Raw genomic sequence first — 18,260 nt, forward strand, 5'->3', positions numbered from 1 at the left:
TTTACTGCATTTGGAGATAAGGTTCAGTAAAGAAAACCTAATTGTAAGATATGAGGAATTTGGAGAGACCAGAAATGAGAGAGATTTCCTGTGTTGGTTTGGCCCTAGAAATGATCAGTATCAATGATAGAAATACAGCAAGTTAATCTCTCTTTATTTATGTTGACTCTTTAATTAAAACCAGGAGCTTTTGCTTTGAGAGAATGAGAAGGTGTTTTTTATTTTTAATTTTTTTTTATTTCTTTACTTAGGATCTGAAGCAGCCCATGGCTGAAAGGAAATCTCAGCTCGATGCTCTTGCTTTTGATACTCAGTTCTTTATCTCAGAGCATGCCCAGGACCTATCCCCTCAGCAGAACCGGCAAGTGCTGAGCCTTCTGAGTGAACTGCAAAGGTCCTTCCAGGATCTTGTGGAGCAGACCGCAGCTCAGATGGATGCCTTGCAAGGCCATTTTCAACAAATGGAGCAGGCAGCCCAGGTCAAGGTCAGACTGAACCAGCAGCTGGGCTCACTTTGTCTTTTGGGGTACCTTCTCTGTCCTTGAGATTTCTGGTCAGACTCCATCTGTCATGATTCTAGGAGCCTGTGTTGACCAATTTTTGAAATTTCATTTCCTCCAGACCATTCTGTTCTGGTCTAGGAGGCAGCTGTTCTGGCTGTATTTCTTGCCATGTTTTTGGTTTTATGTGTGCTGTGAGAGAATGTGCGTGTTTACGTATGTATGCACGTGCAAGTATTTTCCTTTTAGTTAGACTCGACCCTCACTGTGTCTCATTGTGTCTGACTTCCAAACAAAAGTCATATCCTTCGTCCTTATTTCTCCTCATTTCTCCCTCAGCATTCTTTTGACAGCCATTAGGAACTGTTAGGTATTTTGAGCTCTTGAGAAGAATGGTTCTGAAATGAATTTTTTTCTGGGGCTTTTCACATGATTAACCGTAATATTCTTTGACCGTCTTCAAACAGCTGACAACGAATTTTTTATCAGAATCGTATTAATTTTTTTAGCACTTTTTAAATCATGATTAATTTCTAGCACCTTTCTTTACACTATGATGCCCAGTGCTCATTCAGTTATGGAAAACAGAGTGTAAAACTAGGTGTTAACATTTTTTAAAAAAACCATCCTATCACCATCTGTCACAACCCTCTTATTGCAAAACTCAACATAATTCCATTGATGGTAACATCATAACCTAAGGTTACCAAGAATGATGCTTAGGCATCTTTGCTGTTTGAACAGTAAGTTGGAGTTGAACAAGATGGTATTAGAATGTCATTATCAAAAAAAAAAGAAGAAGAAGAAGAAGAATGTCATTATCACCAGCAATCTATCTCAGGGTCACCTTTATTAAATGTTGTGCAAAGTTGAATGGAGCCTTTGAGTTAGGCTCAGCCAAAATTAAGTTAGTCAATTCCGTATGTCCCCACATTACTGCTTGTTGTTCCAACTGTACTGAATTGAAATAAAATATGGATGCAACCTTTCAGGTTACTTTCCAAATCTGAAAATTTGCAATATCCTCACTTGGAAACATATATAACAAGGTGTAGTTTGTGGATAATTAATGAAATAGGCACTTTAAGACCCACCCTGGATCCAGGGTAGGCCCCTGAGTTGCAGCAAGTGGTAGAACTGCATGTGAACATTCTCTCCGAGCGCATAATTAATTCCACAATATTTATTAACCTTGTTATTGTCAGAAATGCTCTGCTTCTCTCTATATTTGCCCTGAATGCATGTGTATGTCTGTGTGTTAACTTGTTTGCTTTGCTTTTTTCAGATTCAGTCTGCACCCATCCTAACCCATGGAGATCCCGTTTTACAGCTGAAGAGCTCTTAGGAGTTCTCTTCCAGAGCCCTTCTATTTGTCCTAAAGAGGGGGAGAGAGGGCCAATGTGGGCACCTGTTTGTAAGTGCAGGTGACTAAACACCATCAGAAGGTAGAAACTGGTGGACAATGTCCTAGAAGGATGGTCAGGAGAACACATCATGCTCAATGGCTCAATTAGGTGCTTCAGTGTCAAATAGTCGAGATGAGATTTGGAGAAAGGATCAGGCACAGAAACATATTCCCTCCCTCCCTGTGGGCCTGACTTTTGTCTTTGATATCACTTGTAGACACCTGAAGGAATGAGCCAGTTGCTATTCTTGGGCAGTTTCCTTCTCAAAATAGCCAAGCCGCTCATGCCTGGCATGTAATCATTCCATTTAATGGGTATCTGCATTTATGAGACGTTTGATTTATAAAGTAGGCTCAATTATTAAGAAGCTCAGTTAGCTTATGAATTATGCAGATTCTTGATCCCCCCCCTTGATGCAGTCCTTCTAATGTTCTGTATTTTAACTTAGTATGTAGCATATCCTCTAGTTCTGGTGGAGGACTTGATCATAACCACTAATTTGTTATTATCTCCATTATCATTTATGAATTTGAAGCATCTGGGTTCTCTGTTCTCCATTTCCAGGGCTAGTAACAGCAGTCTGGAAAGGAACTCCCAACCAAAACTGGGGAGCGTTCTCACCTGAAATTACCCCTGAATATAATCTAAACTGTTGACCCAAATCAACAGATTGTCCAAATGAGGGGAGCTTTCTGAATATGACTTCTGTGCTTTTTCCTGTTCTAGTCTCTCACCAACTCTTCCATCCTTAAGATATAACCTTTCTGTTTTACATTTCAGGGAGCTATCTTATATTTGTAAAATGAGAATTTTTAATCATCTCTTGACCCCTTTGCATTTTAATTAGACCCTGCAGAAACAGCAAAATACCTGTCACCAGAAACTGGAGGATCTTTGCAACTGGTTAGGACGGGCAGAAAGTGCATTGGCAGGCCACCAAGGTAGAGCTACCCAGCAGGATCTCTCTGCTTTGCAGAAGAACCAGAGTGACTTGAAGGTCAGTATGAATTAATTCACTTTTCTCTTCCTTCAGCAATTCTTCATAAAGGCTTACTATGTGCCAGGCACAGTGCTTCATGCTGGCAATACAGTAAATATCTCTGTTCTCATGAAGCATAGAGTCTAGTGGGAGAGACAAACATTATACAGATAAGCACAAAAGTGAACATGTAATTATTAACTGTCACATATATAGGGGCACCTTGGTAACTCAGTTGGTTAAGCGGCTGACTCTTGATTTTGGCTCAGGTCCTGATCTCAGGGTCTTGGGATCAAGCCCCATGTCAGACCAATATCCTGCTGGGCCTTGTAGGCTGCATTAAGGATAAGGAGTGGTAGATGCCTGGCTGGCTCAGTCAGTAGAGCATGTGACTCTTGATCTTGGAGTTGTGAGTTCTAGCTCCACGGTGGGTGTAGAGATTACTTTAACTTTTTTTTTTTTTTTTTTTAAGATTTTATCCATTTATTTGACACAGAGAGAGAGAGATCACAATTAGGCAGAGCAGCAGGCAGAGAGAGGGAGAAGCAGGTTCCCTGCTAAGCAGAGAGCCCGATGCAGGGACAGATCCCAGGACCCCATGACCTGAGCCAAAGGCAGAGGCTTAACCCACTGAGCCACCCAGGAGCCCTAGAGATTACTTTAAAAAAAAAAAAAAAAAAAGGTTGCCTGGGTGGCTCAGTCAGTTAAGCATCTGCCTTTGCCTCATGTCATGATCCCAGGGTCCTGAGATCAAGTTCTGCATCAGGCTCCTTGCTTGGTGGAAAGCCTGCTTCTCCCTCTGCATGCCAGTCCCACTGTTTGTGCGCTCTCACTCTCTCTCTCTTTCTTTTTCTCTCTCCCCCCACCCCGCCCCTGATAAATAAATAACTACAATCTAAAAAAAAAAAAAAAAAAAAAAAAAGGCTAAGGAGTGATAACCAAAAGAGTATAGAGGACCAATTAAGTCTCAACTCAGCTAGAATCCTATTGTCAACTCCTTTGTATAGAAGAATGATCTCTTTGAGAACAACTCATTACAAAATAAACAGCATGTTTGTGGACAGTCTCCTTTTTTGTCTTCATTAAATATTTGCTTAGAAATTTAAATTTTGCTCAGAAAATTAAGTACTAGAGGGGCACCTGGGTGGCTCAGTTGGTTAAGCATTTACCTTCTGCTCAGGTCATGATCCCTGGAGTCCCAGGATCAAGCCCCTGCTACCCGCTCAAGCACTACATGCTCAGCAGAGAGCCTGCTTCTCCCCTTACCCCTCACCCTGCTCATGTGCTTGCTCTCGCGCTCTCTCTCTCTCTCTCTCTCTCTCGCTTTCTCTCGCTTTCTCTCTCTCAAATAAATAAAATCTTAAAAGAAAAAGAAAATTAAGTGTTAGAATATTTCTTAAGTTAAAAAAAAATTCTTAGAAGTTCTTATCTGCATTGGTTTAGGCCTAAACCCTAAGCAGATTACAGTCAGGGACACACGCCTGGTGCAGGTGTGTGTCATCCTAGCCGTGCCATCTGTGTGCTGTTAGCAGCCTTACAAGAAGGAATGTTAACATCTCTGCCCCCCGCGTGTTCATGTGTTAAGGATTTACAGGACGATATTCAGAGTCGGGCCGCCTCATTTGCCAGTGTTGTCAAGGACATCGAAGGCTTCCTGGAAGAGAACCACGCCAAGCTGAGCCCCCATGAGTTGACAGCTCTTCGGGAGAAGCTTCATCAGGCTAAGGAGCAGTATGAGGCTCTCCAGGAACGGACTCGGGTGGCCCAGAAGGAGCTGGAGGAAGTGGTGACCTCAGCCGTACAGCAGGAGACTGAAAAGGTAACCAGACTTCTTTGATACATGGTATTTTTCAAAAAAGAAAATTTTGGCATCTGGCAAGTGAAGAAAAGGTAATAAGGGGAAACTGCCTTACAGAGAGCATAGAATCATAAAAAGAGACTACTTCAGGAGCTGGTCTGTGATTTGGGAAGAAAATTCCTAAAGGACTTTAAGTCAGGAATAATTGGTAGGAAGTTCATATCACCCACCCCACTCCCAAAGAAAAAATATTTTTACTCTCTGTGTACTCAGTACTCTGATTAGAAGATCTTGGAAAGAACTTAGTTAAGAAGGGTAGTACCGGGGCGCCTGGGTGGCTCAGTGGGTTAAGCTGCTGCCTTCAGCTCAGGTCATGATCTCAGGGTCCTGGGATCGAGTCCCGCGTCAGGCTCTCTGCTCAGCAGGGAGCCTGCTTCCCTATCTCTCTCTCTCTGCCTGCCTCTCCATCTACTTGTAATTTCTCTCTGTCAAATTAATAAATAAAATCTTTAAAAAAAAAAAAAAGAAGGGTAGTAACTTGGGGAGGAAAAAGCAAATGGTACATTTCAAACATGAATCTAGATTGATAATCCAAGAGCACAAAGAGGAAGTATCTGGGGAGTCTCTGTGTGCCTCACACTATCCCCAGGTTGTCCTTGCAGATCAATGGAAACTGAGGCACTGGGATAGACCTAGGAGAAGATAAAGTCTTAAATGGTATTCTGCACCCCCCTCAACCCTGGCAGATTGAATTAGAATCCTTTGTCTGGCCATGGATTCTGACATAAATGTTGGCGGGGGGGGGGGGCGGCGGATAGAAAATATGGAAAAGAGAAATAAATTACCTGAAGAGGAATTCTGAAATATATGAAGGTATCACTTGGCATAACCTGTTTAATTAATCACAGTACTTGAACAGTCAGAAAATGGAATTCAAGAGGCAAGTTTTAGGACTTAATACTCTGTCTGGCAGAAAAAGGTTGGGAGAAGTCTACATTTCCCTTAGGGAAGGGCAGCTGGTAATCCAGAGTGACTGTACTGTTTCTGATCCTGCCAAGCCAGGCCGTCACTTCTGCACACCTATGAAGGATTCCATGAAGCCTTGCTGGGCTGCCAGGACTAAATCATCTCTTAAAGCCTTTTAAATCCTGGGTTTTGCCCCCCCCCCACCTCTCCTACACCCTTTATCATAGGCAGCAAAGCAAGGTTTATCCTGCAATAGCAAAGTGGTAGTACAAAGCTCTCGAGGTGGGATGGAACCCAAGGGGGTTGCCCCCCCCCCTTTTTTAAAGCAGTGAGATAGGGGCACCTGGGTGGCTCGTGGGTTAAGCCTCTGCCTTCGGCTCAGGTCATGATCTCAGGGTCCTGGGATCAAGCCCCATATCAGACTCTCTGCTCAGCAGGGAGCCTGCTTCCCCCCCCACCCCACCTCTGCCTGCCTCTCTGCCTACTTGTGATCTCTCTCTCTATCAAATAAATAAATAAAATCTTTTTTTAAAAAAAAGATTAAAAAGGAAATAAAAGCAGTGAGATACAGACAAAAATCTAGAGATTGTTTTAACTAATTGTTTCTCAACAGATGTAGAAGATGCTCATTCTTTTTTGTGGATGCAAAGACCATTTACATGTAGTCTTAGAGCTTCTCTTCTTTAGCATGAAAGTCTTGCTTTTTTTCTTAACTTTTGTTTGTACAGCTGAGTATCTAAGGCCTTCTTACTAGACTCCTTCTGTGGCTTTCAGAGTAAAGCAGCAAAGGAACTGGCAGAGAATAGGAATAAGATTGATGCTCTCCTGGACTGGGTGACTGCGGTGCGATCTGAAGGACAGATGGAGCAGCTGTCCGGAACTAGCCTAGGGAAAGGAGCCTTTGATACCACGGATGCTCACAAGGGGGCGAGCCAAGCCCCAGAGGAACTGGACAAGCAATGTGAGAAGATGAAGGTGAGAATGTTAGCCTGTCTTCACTCTGCTGGGCACCTCTCTGCTGCCCTGGGCAAGTCACCATAACCACCTTGCCCCTAAATCCAGTAAGCACAGTAAGTATGTCTCAGTTCATGCCCTCTTTGACACCTCAGCACTTTGACACTGTTGAAACACTTTCTTCTTTGCTTTTCCAAAGTGCTACTCTGCCCTGGTATTCCTTTTTCCTTTCCTCTGGCCAGTTTGTGAGATACTTGCTGTGCTTCCAGGAGGCAGCCGCAGCCTCTTCTCATCTTTCAGAATATACTATCTTTGGGCAGTTCTATCCACTCAAGATATTTCAGCTACCACCTGTACTGGAGAATTCCTACCTAAATGCCTGTGCGGAGCTTCAAACCAGTACATAAATCCATCTGCCTGTTTGTAACTTGGAACCACAAGCAGTTCAGCCTCAAAAAATGGAGCTTCGGTTTCCTGTAACATACCCTCCACCCCATCAAACTTGTTCTCCTTCCTCTACTCCCACTTCATTGCCAGAGCTAGACATCATCTTCCTTTCCCTCCCTACTCTCCTGTATCTAATTAGTCATCAAATTCCCTCTTCTTAGATCTCTTTGAGAGTCATCGCTGCTTCTCTGTTTCCCCTGAGCTATGATTGTGGTTTGGACTACTGTCACCTTCCATTTGAGTTGTTATGGCAGCTTTGACTGGTCTCCTTGCCTTGTGCCTTCTACCCTCCCTCCTACACGACTAAGTGATCTTCTAAAAATGCAATATCCTTGATTAACCCTTTTTTTAATAGTTTCCTGTCACCCTCAAGAAACTATTCCTTACTCGCTCTTTATCTCTACCCATGTATTCATTATTCAGCAAATATTGAGCACCTGCTGTATGTCAGGCATTGGAGATAAACCAGTGAACCAACCAGAGGAACTGTTTCCTAGGATATTAACTGGCATATGCAGGCATACTTTATTGCATGATTGAAAAACAATATGTTTAGGGAAATTAGAAAACACATGGATCACCTATTTAGTAGTGACACCTTTATAGCAAAGAAAATTTGGCTTAATTAGAATGCTTCTACTGAATAGCCTATGTCATTGCTTTGTTTTGTATTAATAGGATTTTCCCCTCTTGCATGCTGTTGTTATGCTTAGAGATACATTGTAGGGGATCCCCCAAAGCTGTGACAGTCATAACAGCACAGAGCAGAGATGGTCCTGCTGTCACAGAACTGCTGGCAATAGTCAGCCTGACCAGGGAGCTCCTCCGTCCTAGGAAGGAGACTGCCTTACTTGTGGATGGATGAGAATGGGAACACCTGGGGGGGTGTACAGACAAGCTATGGTACTACCCCTTACTATCTATTTGAGAAGGAAAGATTTGTCGCCCTAGCTTCTCTGAGATAATGTTGGAAGCTGATGCTATAGGTTGCTGATTCAGGTTGAAACTGGACAGTGTTCTGGTAAAAATTAGGCTATTGTCCTGATCTAGGAAGTTGCATAAACGGTATAGGTAGGCAAGAACACTGATTGAATCCCCACTATTGTCTATTAGACTCGGGAAGAACATTTTATTTTGTTTTATTTAAAAATTTATATATTTACTGGGGGAGAGAAAGCTTGCATACAAGGTGGGGGAGGGGGAGAGGGAGAGAGAACCTCCAGTAGACTCCCTGCTGAGTGTGGAGTCCCATGACCTGAAGATTGTAACCTGAGCCGAGATCATGACCTGAGCTGAGGTCATAACCTGAGCCAAAATCAAAAGTCAGATACTTAACTGAGCCACCCAGGCACCCCTAGACTCAGGAGGAACATTTTAAGAAAAAAAAAAAAAAAAAGACAACCACATCTCCCTGAAATAACTTACATTCCATTGAAATAGAAAAAAGGTCCATGTGTAAGCACATAGACATAGCACATACAAATAAAAAATACAAATTACCTGTGCTCCAGAAATACAGTTTACTCTCACTGGAGTACTTCACAGCTAACTATTTGCAATTTTTATATTGTCATGTTTGGCTTATCCAACTTACTCTCCCCTTCCATTAATGTGGGTAGTTATGAGCTGGCCACTTGTGCCTTCTCTTACTTAGACTTAGAATGGTTTAGTGAAGGGGCGCCTGGGTGGCTCAGTGGGTTAAAGCCTCTGCCTTCGGCTCAGGTCATGATCCCAGGGTCCTGGGATTGAGCTCCACATCAGGCTCTCTGCTCCGTGGGGAGCCTGCTTCCTCCTCTCTCGCTCTCTCTGCCTGCTTGTGATCTCTGTCAAATAAATTAAAAAATAAAAAAAAAGAATGGTTTAGTGAGAGCCAGATTCTAGTCTTAATTTGTCCCTTAACTGCCTGACCTTAGTCAAGACATGTAACATACATAGATATTGTCTACTTATATTGCCATTTCTGCCCCAAATCACTTGAGATATTATACATGAAGTCTCTTAGAAAACCCTGAGATCCTACATGTATCAGTTCAGCTGGGATAGTATATGGCATAATGCTTAGAAAGTGAGAGATATTGAGAGATACTGATTTTTGAACAACTGGAAAAGTGGCCTATTGAGATCTCTCTCTACTTCTAATTGTAGACATAACCGAATTTTTGTGGTATCCCTACTGATCATTCTTTGTTTGGGGGGAATTTTTTTGCCAGGCCCGTCACCAAGAATTGCTGTCTCAGCAGCAAAATTTCATCTTGGCCACCCAGTCAGCTCAGGCCTTCCTGGCCCAGCATGGCCACAATCTCACGCCTGAGGAACGCCAGGTGCTACAGGACAAGCTAGGAGAGCTAAAGGGGCAGTATGCGACTTCCCTGGCCCAGTCGGAGGCAGAGTTGAAGCAGGCTCAGACACTACGGGACGAGCTGCAGAAGTTTCTACAGGACCATCAAGAGTTTGAGAACTGGCTGGAGCGGTCCGAGAGAGAGCTGGAGAACATGCACAAGGGAGGCAGCTGCCCCGAAGCCCTTCCCTCCCTGCTAAAGCGGCAGGGGAGCTTCTCAGAGGACGTCATTTCCCACAAAGGAGACTTACGATTTGTGACTATCTCAGGGCAGAAAGTCTTGGACACAGAAAACAGCTTTGAGGAAGGCAGGGAACCATCAGCCACTGGAGACTTAGTGAAGGGCAAGCTGAAGGATGCAACAGAAAGATACACTGCTCTCCATTCAAAGGTACCACGAGAGTCCTGACAGCCTCTGTAGGGGTGGGAACCTTCACACAACAGTGAGTAGTTGCTGGGGCTTAGGATAAGAACCTTAGGACATAGTGAGTGAGCTGAATTGTATATTGACCACAGGCAGAATGTCTTTATGAGCTCTGCAAAAATGTAAAATGTGGAGGCCCGTGGGCTAATGCCCGATCCCAGCAGTATCAGGGGTATGTCACTCTGATATGGAAGGTGGAGGTGCTCGCCCTGCCGTACCCTGACCAGCAGACGTGGGCTCCCTAAAGACACAGTACAGGGGAAGCTGGAACCATGTACACAGTCTATATTCCTGCACAGAGCATCTAGGGTACATCCTTGCCTTCCTCCCTATCAAAGAACTGTTAGCTCCCAAACTGTAGAATCCATTCAGTTCTTACCTGTCTTCTGCATTTTGCCAACGTCTCTAACCTAGCCAAAAGGAGCACTCTGTACCTCCCTGTTCTTTTCTACCTTAGCCTGCAACCTGATGTGTAGTTCTTTGGTGGCTTGTCCTACACCTCACTTAGTCTTCATGAGTATATAATATAAAGTTGGGATGAATAGTATGGATCAAACAATCAAGGCCCAGCTTTCGGAGATGGTTGCTACTCATCTGTTCCTGGAGGCCTGGATGCTACTCTTCACTGTGGTTAGAGTGAGATCCTGTAACAAGGCCAGACTTTTCTTTTCTTATTTTTAAAGATTTTATTTATTTATTTGATAGCATGAGAGGAGAGAAGGTCAGAGGGAGAAACAAGCTCTCCATGGAGCTGGGAGCCTGATATGGGACTTGATCCCAGGACTCTGGGATCACGACCTGAGCCGAAGGCAATGGCTAATCCAACTGAGCCACCCAGGCACCCAAGGCCAGACTTTTCTTTGGACTGTGCCTAGGAAGCTGCTGTCTTTAGCCGGACCTTGCATAAGCCTGCTCTCCCTTTTTTCTCTGATACAGTGTACACGATTGGGCTCTCACCTGAATATGCTCCTAGGCCAGTACCAGCAGTTCCAGAGCTGTACTGACAGCCTGAAGGCTTGGATGCAGGCCTGTGAGGCCAGTGTGGAGAAGCTCCTTTCAGATACTGTTGCCTCAGACCCTGGTGTTCTGCAGCAGCAGCTTGCAACTACAAAGGTAGGCCGGGACGTAGGCTGTTCTACCAGATGGGTAGAGTACCCCAAAATAAAACAAAAACTCATAAAGGCAGTAGTTGGGATGCCTTGGACCAGATCTGATTCTTAAACACTTAATTCTAACATCTGTGGGCATGAATAAACAGAAGTATTCTTTGTAGAATATTCATAGTAACACTATGCTAAATAGCCCTTGGTTCCTGGAACCAGCTTTGATTACTCAGAGGTTTTACTTTTGGCCTTTTTCATGGACAAGCAGCAGTTGCAGGAGGAATTAGCTGAGCACCAAGTCCCTGTAGAAAAGCTCCAAAAAGTAGCTCATGACCTCATGGAAATTGAAGGCGAGCCAGCCCCAGACTGCAAGCATGTTCAAGAAACTACAGGTATGAAGCAGCAATAACAAGAACACTCCCTTAATTCTCGTGCATGCCACTGTTTTGTAATACATCAGACTGTATTGTACAAATATGTGTGGTGCTGGCTAGGGGCCGGGACACAAACAGCAAGAGCTTACTGTCCAGTGAACTTTGTTCTTGTACCATTGAAGGTCTTTGCAATCTGATTTCAGCCCCTTTCCCCAGGCATGCTGCCCTCTAGCCATTCCCTGCTTCTTTCCTTTCCCAAGTAAACTAGTCATTTTTTCATTACTTTACCCCTGAAGTTTTCCCTGTGATTCAGCTGCTAACATTTATTGAGAGCTTAGCATGTGTGATGAAATCTTGCTCAAGCTCCTAGATGTACCTGAGCGGTTACTTCCTTTGTAAAGTCCTGGCCACCACCTCCAAGCCCCAAAAGAAATAAAAGATAAATAAAAGAAAGAATCATTCTTCTTTCAGCCTTCTCTAATACCTTACTCTTAGCGTCAGTATAGCACTTGCAGTTTTATTTTTATGGCTAGTTGTGATGTACCCTTTTCTGCCTATGCTGAATGTTTATAGTCTTAAGTTTATAGAAGCCAGGGACTTACCTTAATTATCTTCAGTCCTCAGCATCCAGCACAATTTCCGGCACTTGGTAGGGGCTAAATGATGCTTTGTGAATTTGGCTCAAATACAACTGCACTTTAAGCTTATCCCTTCTATTTGTCTTAATGTCTGTTATTATTGTAATTAACACGTGTGATTTATATACGTTGTTTTTAAAAGCACAACGTGAAAATAGTCTCCGCTCTCTTCTCATGGCCTTGGTTTTCCAGATTCCATACTCAGCCGTTTTCAGAGCCTGTCGAGTAGCCTGGCTGAGCGTTCTGCTCTGCTGCAGAAGGCAATTGCCCGATCTCAGAGTGTCCAAGAAAGCCTGGAGAGCTTGTTGCAGTCCATCAGGGAAGTTGAACAAAACCTAGAGGAGGAGCAGGTGGTGTCCCTGTCCCTGGGAGTCATCCAGGAAGCCCTGGCCACTAATATGGTGAGACATAGGCCCAAGAGTTAGCGTCAATGGTGTATTTGCTATGTTCCGTGATTACATCATTTTGAAAAAGTATCAGGAAAAGAATTCATTTCCATGAATCCTCTAATAAGACTTGGAGATGATGACTAATCCACGTAAAGATATTTCTACCCAATTTCTAAACCATTTAAGCTTGAGGAAGAGTGGCTCAGTGAAGTCATTAATGGAATGCAGTGGGGAACTAAGGGGATAGATGTTTGTATTCCAGAAGCTCATTCATTTGTAGGCCTGCCTTCCTTGAGCAGGTGAGCCTGAAATTACCAGAAAATTATTGGTTTGTGGCTTGAATATCCTAGGATAAGTGAGCCAGGAGCTGACCGACACATTTTTTGGTGACAGAAATTGAAGCAGGACATTGCTCGGCAGAAGAGCAGCTTGGAGGCCACCCGTGAGATGGTGACGCGATTCATGGAGACAGCAGACAGCGCCACAGCTGCCGTGCTGCAGGGCAAACTGGCAGAGGTGAGCCAGCGCTTTGAACAGCTCTGTCTCCGGCAGCAAGAAAAGGAGAACTCCCTGAAGAAGCTTCTGCCCCAGGCGGAGATGTTTGAACATCTCTCTGATAAGTTGCAGCAATTCATGGAAAACAAAAGCCGGATGCTAGCTTCTGGAAATCAGCCAGATCAAGATATTGCGCACTTCTTCCAGCAGATCCAGGTGAGACTATATCTGCCACAGTGGCAGAACAAAGAGAAAAGAAGGGCAAGGAGGGGACCAGCAATCACGGAGTCCATAGTATGTCAGTCAGTCATAGAAACCCTACCTACATTCTCTTAAAGAATTATCACAACCAGGGGCGTCTGGGTTGCTCAATCCGTTGAGCGTCTGCCTGTGGCTCAGGTCATGATCTGAGGGTCCTGGGATTGAGTCCCGCATTAGGCTTCCTGCTCAGTGGGAAGTCTGCTTCTCCCTCTGCCTCTGCCTGCAGCTCCCCCTGCTTGTGCACATGCTCTCTCACTCTCCCTTTCAAATAAATAAATAAAATCTTAAAAAAAAATTATCACAACCACGCTGTAAACTAGATACTGTTTGTCCATTTTTTAAAAAAACACGTTGGATTTATTTTTCATGCATTCTGCATGTTCAGCCCAGATCAGTGGGGCTATTTAGCTCATCATGGTCACTCAGGGATCAAGTCATTGCTGACTTTATCCTGCCCTGCACCTTCATGACTACCGCTGCAGCAGGGAGAGGGCATATCAAATCCATTTTCATTTCATGAGTTAAAGCAGGTTTCACACCTGGCTTTCAAGCGAGTGGAGAAATGTGTTCCTACCGTATACCTAGTAAGTGCAATTAGAAATGTTTGACGAAGTCTTACCTACGAAAGATACAGAGACATGTGCAGGAGTAGGATAGTAGGTCAGAGTGTATGCCTATACTTAATTTGACCAAGGAGTGGCCACCTTGGCTCCAGGTGCCCACATTGCCACCTATAGGACCTCAGCATTCCTTTGTCCCCACATTGGTGCCTTGGGATTATCCAACTAACTTTCTCCATATTAAAGTGGGATCTCATACTTCGGTTTGCTATCCTTTTTGAGTTTTGCTTTGAGTGATTTCAGATGTACAGAAAAGTAGAAGGAATGGCACCAGCATCCTTCTCACCTAGATCCCAGTCTGTCAGGATTTCACCATTTTACATTCTCACCAAAAATCCATGAAAGTACCTGTTTCCCCTGCAGCCTCACCAGCAGAACACCATTTGAGTTCCTGTTAATCTGATTGATACAACATAATATTTCGATGTGGTTTTTATTTTTATTTCTTCTCTGATGAAGTTGAGTATATTTTTATACATTTAAGGGACATTTATTTGCCAACTCTTGGTTCATGGCCTTTAATATTTTCTGTCAGGGGTTCGTTTTCTTCTTTCAATTTACGAGAGTTTTATATTAGGGAGATTGGTTCTTTATGTGTGATATGTTGAAAATCTTTTTCACAGTTGTCTTTTGTCTCTGCTTATAGGGATTTGGGCCATGTAGAAGGCTTTTAAATGTTTACATAGTAGATTTTATCACTTTTTATTGAACATGTATTTTTTAAAGTCTTTTACCACACCCAGGTTTGAAGGAATTCACCCACGCTTGCTTGTAGAATTCAGATAATTTCTTTCATTTACGTTTGAATCTTTTAACATTTCAAGTTTATTCTGAGATAGAGTGCACAGTATGAATCTAAGTTCTTTTTCTAAACGTCTCTCTAGTTATTCCCAGTATCATTTCTTTGAAAAGTCCATCTTTTCCCCAGTGATTTGAGAAGTCATCTTTATCAGATACAGAATGTCCATGTGGACTCAGGTCTGTTTCTGGATTTTCTGTTCTGCTTTGCTGGTCTGTCTGTTCATGAACCAGAGCATGCTATTTTTTATTCTAGAGCCTTCATGGTATGTTTTACTATCTAGGAGGGCTAGTCTCTCTCTCTGTCTTTTTCTTTCAGGATTTTCACACCAGTAACTGTACATTTATTTTTCCATGTGAACTTTAAAATCAGCTTTATTAGGGTGCCTGGGTGGCTCAGTGGGTTAAAGCCTCTGCCTTCGGCTCAGGTCATGATCCCAGGGTCCTGGGATCGAGCCCCGTGTAGGGCTCTCTGCTTGGCAAGGAGCCTGCTTCCCTTCCTCTCTCTGCCTGCCTCTCTGCCTACTTGTGGTCTCTGTCTGTCAAATAAATAAATAAAATCTTTAATAAATAAATAAAATAAAATAAACTTTATTAGTCATAGGGGAAAATTGGTATTTTTTTTGAAAAATTGGTATTTCTATTTGGATCATGTTCAATTTATTTATTCACACATGCATGTATGCACACATACATATGCACACACACATATCTTTATGGATGTCTTCCCATTTATTGAGGTGTGCTTGTGTCTGTCAGATATTTTAAGGTTTTATTCATAAGGGTTTTGCATGTTTCTTGTTAGTTGGTTCTTAAAATTGTACCTTTTATGCTGTATATTGTAAATGAAGTTTTCACTCTTGATTTTATGTGTTGGTTTTATATCCTGCTACCTTATTGGATTATTTCATTGTTTAATTGTATTATTGATTCTCTTGGGTTTTATAAGTATACTTCCATAGAATCTGCAAATATAGTCTTACCTCTTCCAATTTGTATACCACAGATTATTTTCTCTTACCTAATTGCATTGGCCATTATCTTGAATACAGAGTTAAATAATAGTGGAGAGTGTATATTTGCCCTGTTTTACGGAAGAGATAGGCTATAGGAGCTTAGAGAAATTTAGTAGTTTAAGATCATAAGCTAGAAGTAGCAAAGCCGTGATTGATTTTCAGGAGTCTTTTTGACTCCAGAAACCTCCATTCTTTTCATTCTGTCATGCTGCCTCCCAAACCTTTGAACATTTGTTTAAAGGAGACAATATTCTGGGGCACCTGGGTGGCTCAGTTGTTAAGTGCCTGCTTTCGGCTCAGGTCATGATCCCAGGGTCCTGGGATTGAACCCCGAGTCAGACTCCCTGCTCAGCGGGAAGCCTGCTTCTCCCTCTTCTATTCCCCCTGCTTGTGTTCCGTCTCTCACTGTCTCTCTCTATCTGCCAAGTAAATAAATAAAATCTTTTAAAAAATAATAAAGGAGACAATATTCATTTTCAATTCATAGCCACTCTCAGGTGGCCTGGAAAAATTCTGCGTATTTATTGCTTTGATCTAGTAGTTGACCCAGTGAGCATGCCTCTTTTCTTTTTCCCTCTTATCCTACAGACTGGGGGGACTTGCCTCCGATTTAATATAGATATCTGTTTTTTTAGAGTGTATTTATTTATAACAATCAGGGATTTAGTACATTATCCTGTTTGCTTAACAGGAGCTCAATTCAGAAATGGAAGATCAACAGGAGAACCTTGAGACTCTTGAGCACCTGGTCACAGAACTGAGCTCCTCTGGCTTTGCACTGGACCTATCCCTGCACCAGGACAGGGTACTGAACCTCAGAAAGGACTTCACAGAGCTACAGAAGATAGTTAAAGAAAGGTGAGTTTTCATATGTGTTGGTCAATTGGGGAAGTTTTGTTTTTTTTTTTTTTTTTGCTATTGAATAAAATGATTTTCTCTTCTTCCTTTAGTAGAAAAGATGGCATCAGGAAGTCTGCTACTGAGTCACAGGAGATTGGAAAGTGCCTCTTTTAGGAAAAGCTATTTAATCTACTTGGTGCTTAGTGGTTTTCTGTTACTAAATCATGAATTCCTTCTCAGTAATGGGGCTCAGTTTCCCTCTGTACAGTTAATAGCCCAGATCACCTGGACCTAACAGAATAAATGTGGGACAGCAAGTAGGATTGTGACAGAATTTGAAATAAAGAGAAAAATGGGAGGAGACTTTCCAGATGTAATTAATAGATATATTGGTTCTCTTTCTGCTTGCTTTGACCACATTTAAGTTGTTTTGGAGGAGAGTCTGGATTCTTCTTTTAATGGAAACATGGAAATATATGACAGAGGTGGCTGATTTCAGATTATCTGCTGACTGTTGAAATGCAATGATTGCATTAGAAAACCTCACATGGATTTAGGAGCTTGATCAGACTTCCTCTCTTGGTTTAGCCATATATAATCTTGATTTGGCAAGTGACTACCTGAGGAAAGTGACTGGAGGAAAACAGTTGCTCAGAACAACACTGTAAGCCTCAGGTTACTTAGTGGAGAAAAGGGGGACAGAGGCCAGGAAAGCTTGTTCTTCCTCTGTATTCAGGGCCATTTAGCTGTAGAAAGAACCAGGATCTCTGGCTTGAAGTTTGATAGATGTGGCCACTTCCAAAATTTAATTTTGAAATAGAATTCTCCTTTGTCCTTGGCTCATTTTACCCATTTGTATGCTCCCCCTGTCCCCAAAGATTTTATTTATTTACCTCTATCTCTAGGGAAATAGAGAATGAGCAGAGGGGAGAGAGAGAAGCAGGCTCCCCGCTGAGCAGAGAGCCTGATGTGGGGCTCAATCCCAGGACTCTGGGATCATGACCTGAGCTTAACCAACTGAGCCACCCAGGAGCCCCTAGTGTACTAAATCTAACTTCTCTGAGCCTCCATTTCAGGGTTTTGTTTGCTATCAGGATTAGCATTTGAATTAGGCCTTGAAAGAATCAACTACCTAAAAAGTGACAGAGCTGGACTTGAGATCCAAAGCCTACATTCTTTCCATTGTATCATTGCACCTAAATAGCAGGTTCCTTTTTGTTTCTCTCACTTTCACTTTAGCCTGGAGTAAGATTGAAGACTCCTCTCCCCAGAAATGTCCAAACAAGGGCAACAGATTCCTTAGTTTGATGTTCTCCTACATTGTATGTGCTGATTTAGCCAAAGCTGCTGTGGAACAGATTATGGGAAAGAACAGGCCCTGTAAGGAAAAGATGCTTAGAGTCCCAGGATGAGTGTAGTTTTAGTCTAATTAGACATCTTTATGAAGCTTAGTCTAGCAAGTAACAAAATGCCTTCGATGTTGTTGACAGAGAGGAAGATGCGTCATCTTGTCGGGAGCAATTGGATGAATTTCGGAAGCTGGTTAGGACCTTCCAAAAATGGCTAAAGGAAACTGAAGGGAATATTCCACCTGCAGAGACTTTTATGAGTATGAAAGAGCTGGAAAAGCAGATTGAACACCTGAAGGTAGGTGAACCAACAGAGCTCCAGGAGCCAGGCTAGGCAGCAGTTTGGAAGTTTGTGTGGCCAGGGAAGTGATGTGACAAGTCCAAGTTATCCTTCTGCATCAGAATAGAAATCCTTCCATTTTCTTTATGTGATTCACACCTACCCATACCCAAGCACTGAGCACCAAAATGTCTCCTATTTAAAAAACAAAACTAAAAAAGTAATCTGGGAATAAGGTCTATTAGGTTTCAGCTGTTTTTCAGATGTCTCTCCTGCTGTGGTGAG

At 42.8% G+C, this 18,260-nt stretch overlaps 1 protein-coding gene across 37 annotated transcripts in view; it reads left to right on the top strand.

Annotated features, from left to right (window-relative positions):
- MACF1 (microtubule actin crosslinking factor 1) overlaps positions 1 to 18,260 on the top strand; it is a 339,595-nt gene that overhangs the window by 223,307 nt on the left and 98,028 nt on the right. For 30 of the 37 annotated variants that reach the window (XM_082686968.1, XM_082686965.1, XM_082686964.1 and 27 more), the window contains 11 exons: positions 252 to 485; positions 2,754 to 2,903; positions 4,471 to 4,704; positions 6,424 to 6,624; positions 9,261 to 9,779; positions 10,749 to 10,925; positions 11,184 to 11,307; positions 12,120 to 12,328; positions 12,710 to 13,027; positions 16,198 to 16,364; positions 17,837 to 17,993. In XM_082686968.1, coding sequence (XP_082543094.1) covers positions 252 to 485; positions 2,754 to 2,903; positions 4,471 to 4,704; positions 6,424 to 6,624; positions 9,261 to 9,779; positions 10,749 to 10,925; positions 11,184 to 11,307; positions 12,120 to 12,328; positions 12,710 to 13,027; positions 16,198 to 16,364; positions 17,837 to 17,993 — 2,490 coding nt within the window. The remainder of the gene's footprint in view (positions 1 to 251; positions 486 to 2,753; positions 2,904 to 4,470; positions 4,705 to 6,423; positions 6,625 to 9,260; positions 9,780 to 10,748; positions 10,926 to 11,183; positions 11,308 to 12,119; positions 12,329 to 12,709; positions 13,028 to 16,197; positions 16,365 to 17,836; positions 17,994 to 18,260) is intronic. The other 7 variants (XM_082686983.1, XM_082686989.1, XM_082686990.1 and 4 more) reach the window with 1 other exon arrangement.

The sequence above is a fragment of the Mustela nivalis genome, assembly GCF_964662115.1.
Source record: "Mustela nivalis genome assembly, chromosome: 10".
Classification (NCBI taxonomy): Eukaryota; Metazoa; Chordata; class Mammalia; order Carnivora; family Mustelidae; genus Mustela; species Mustela nivalis.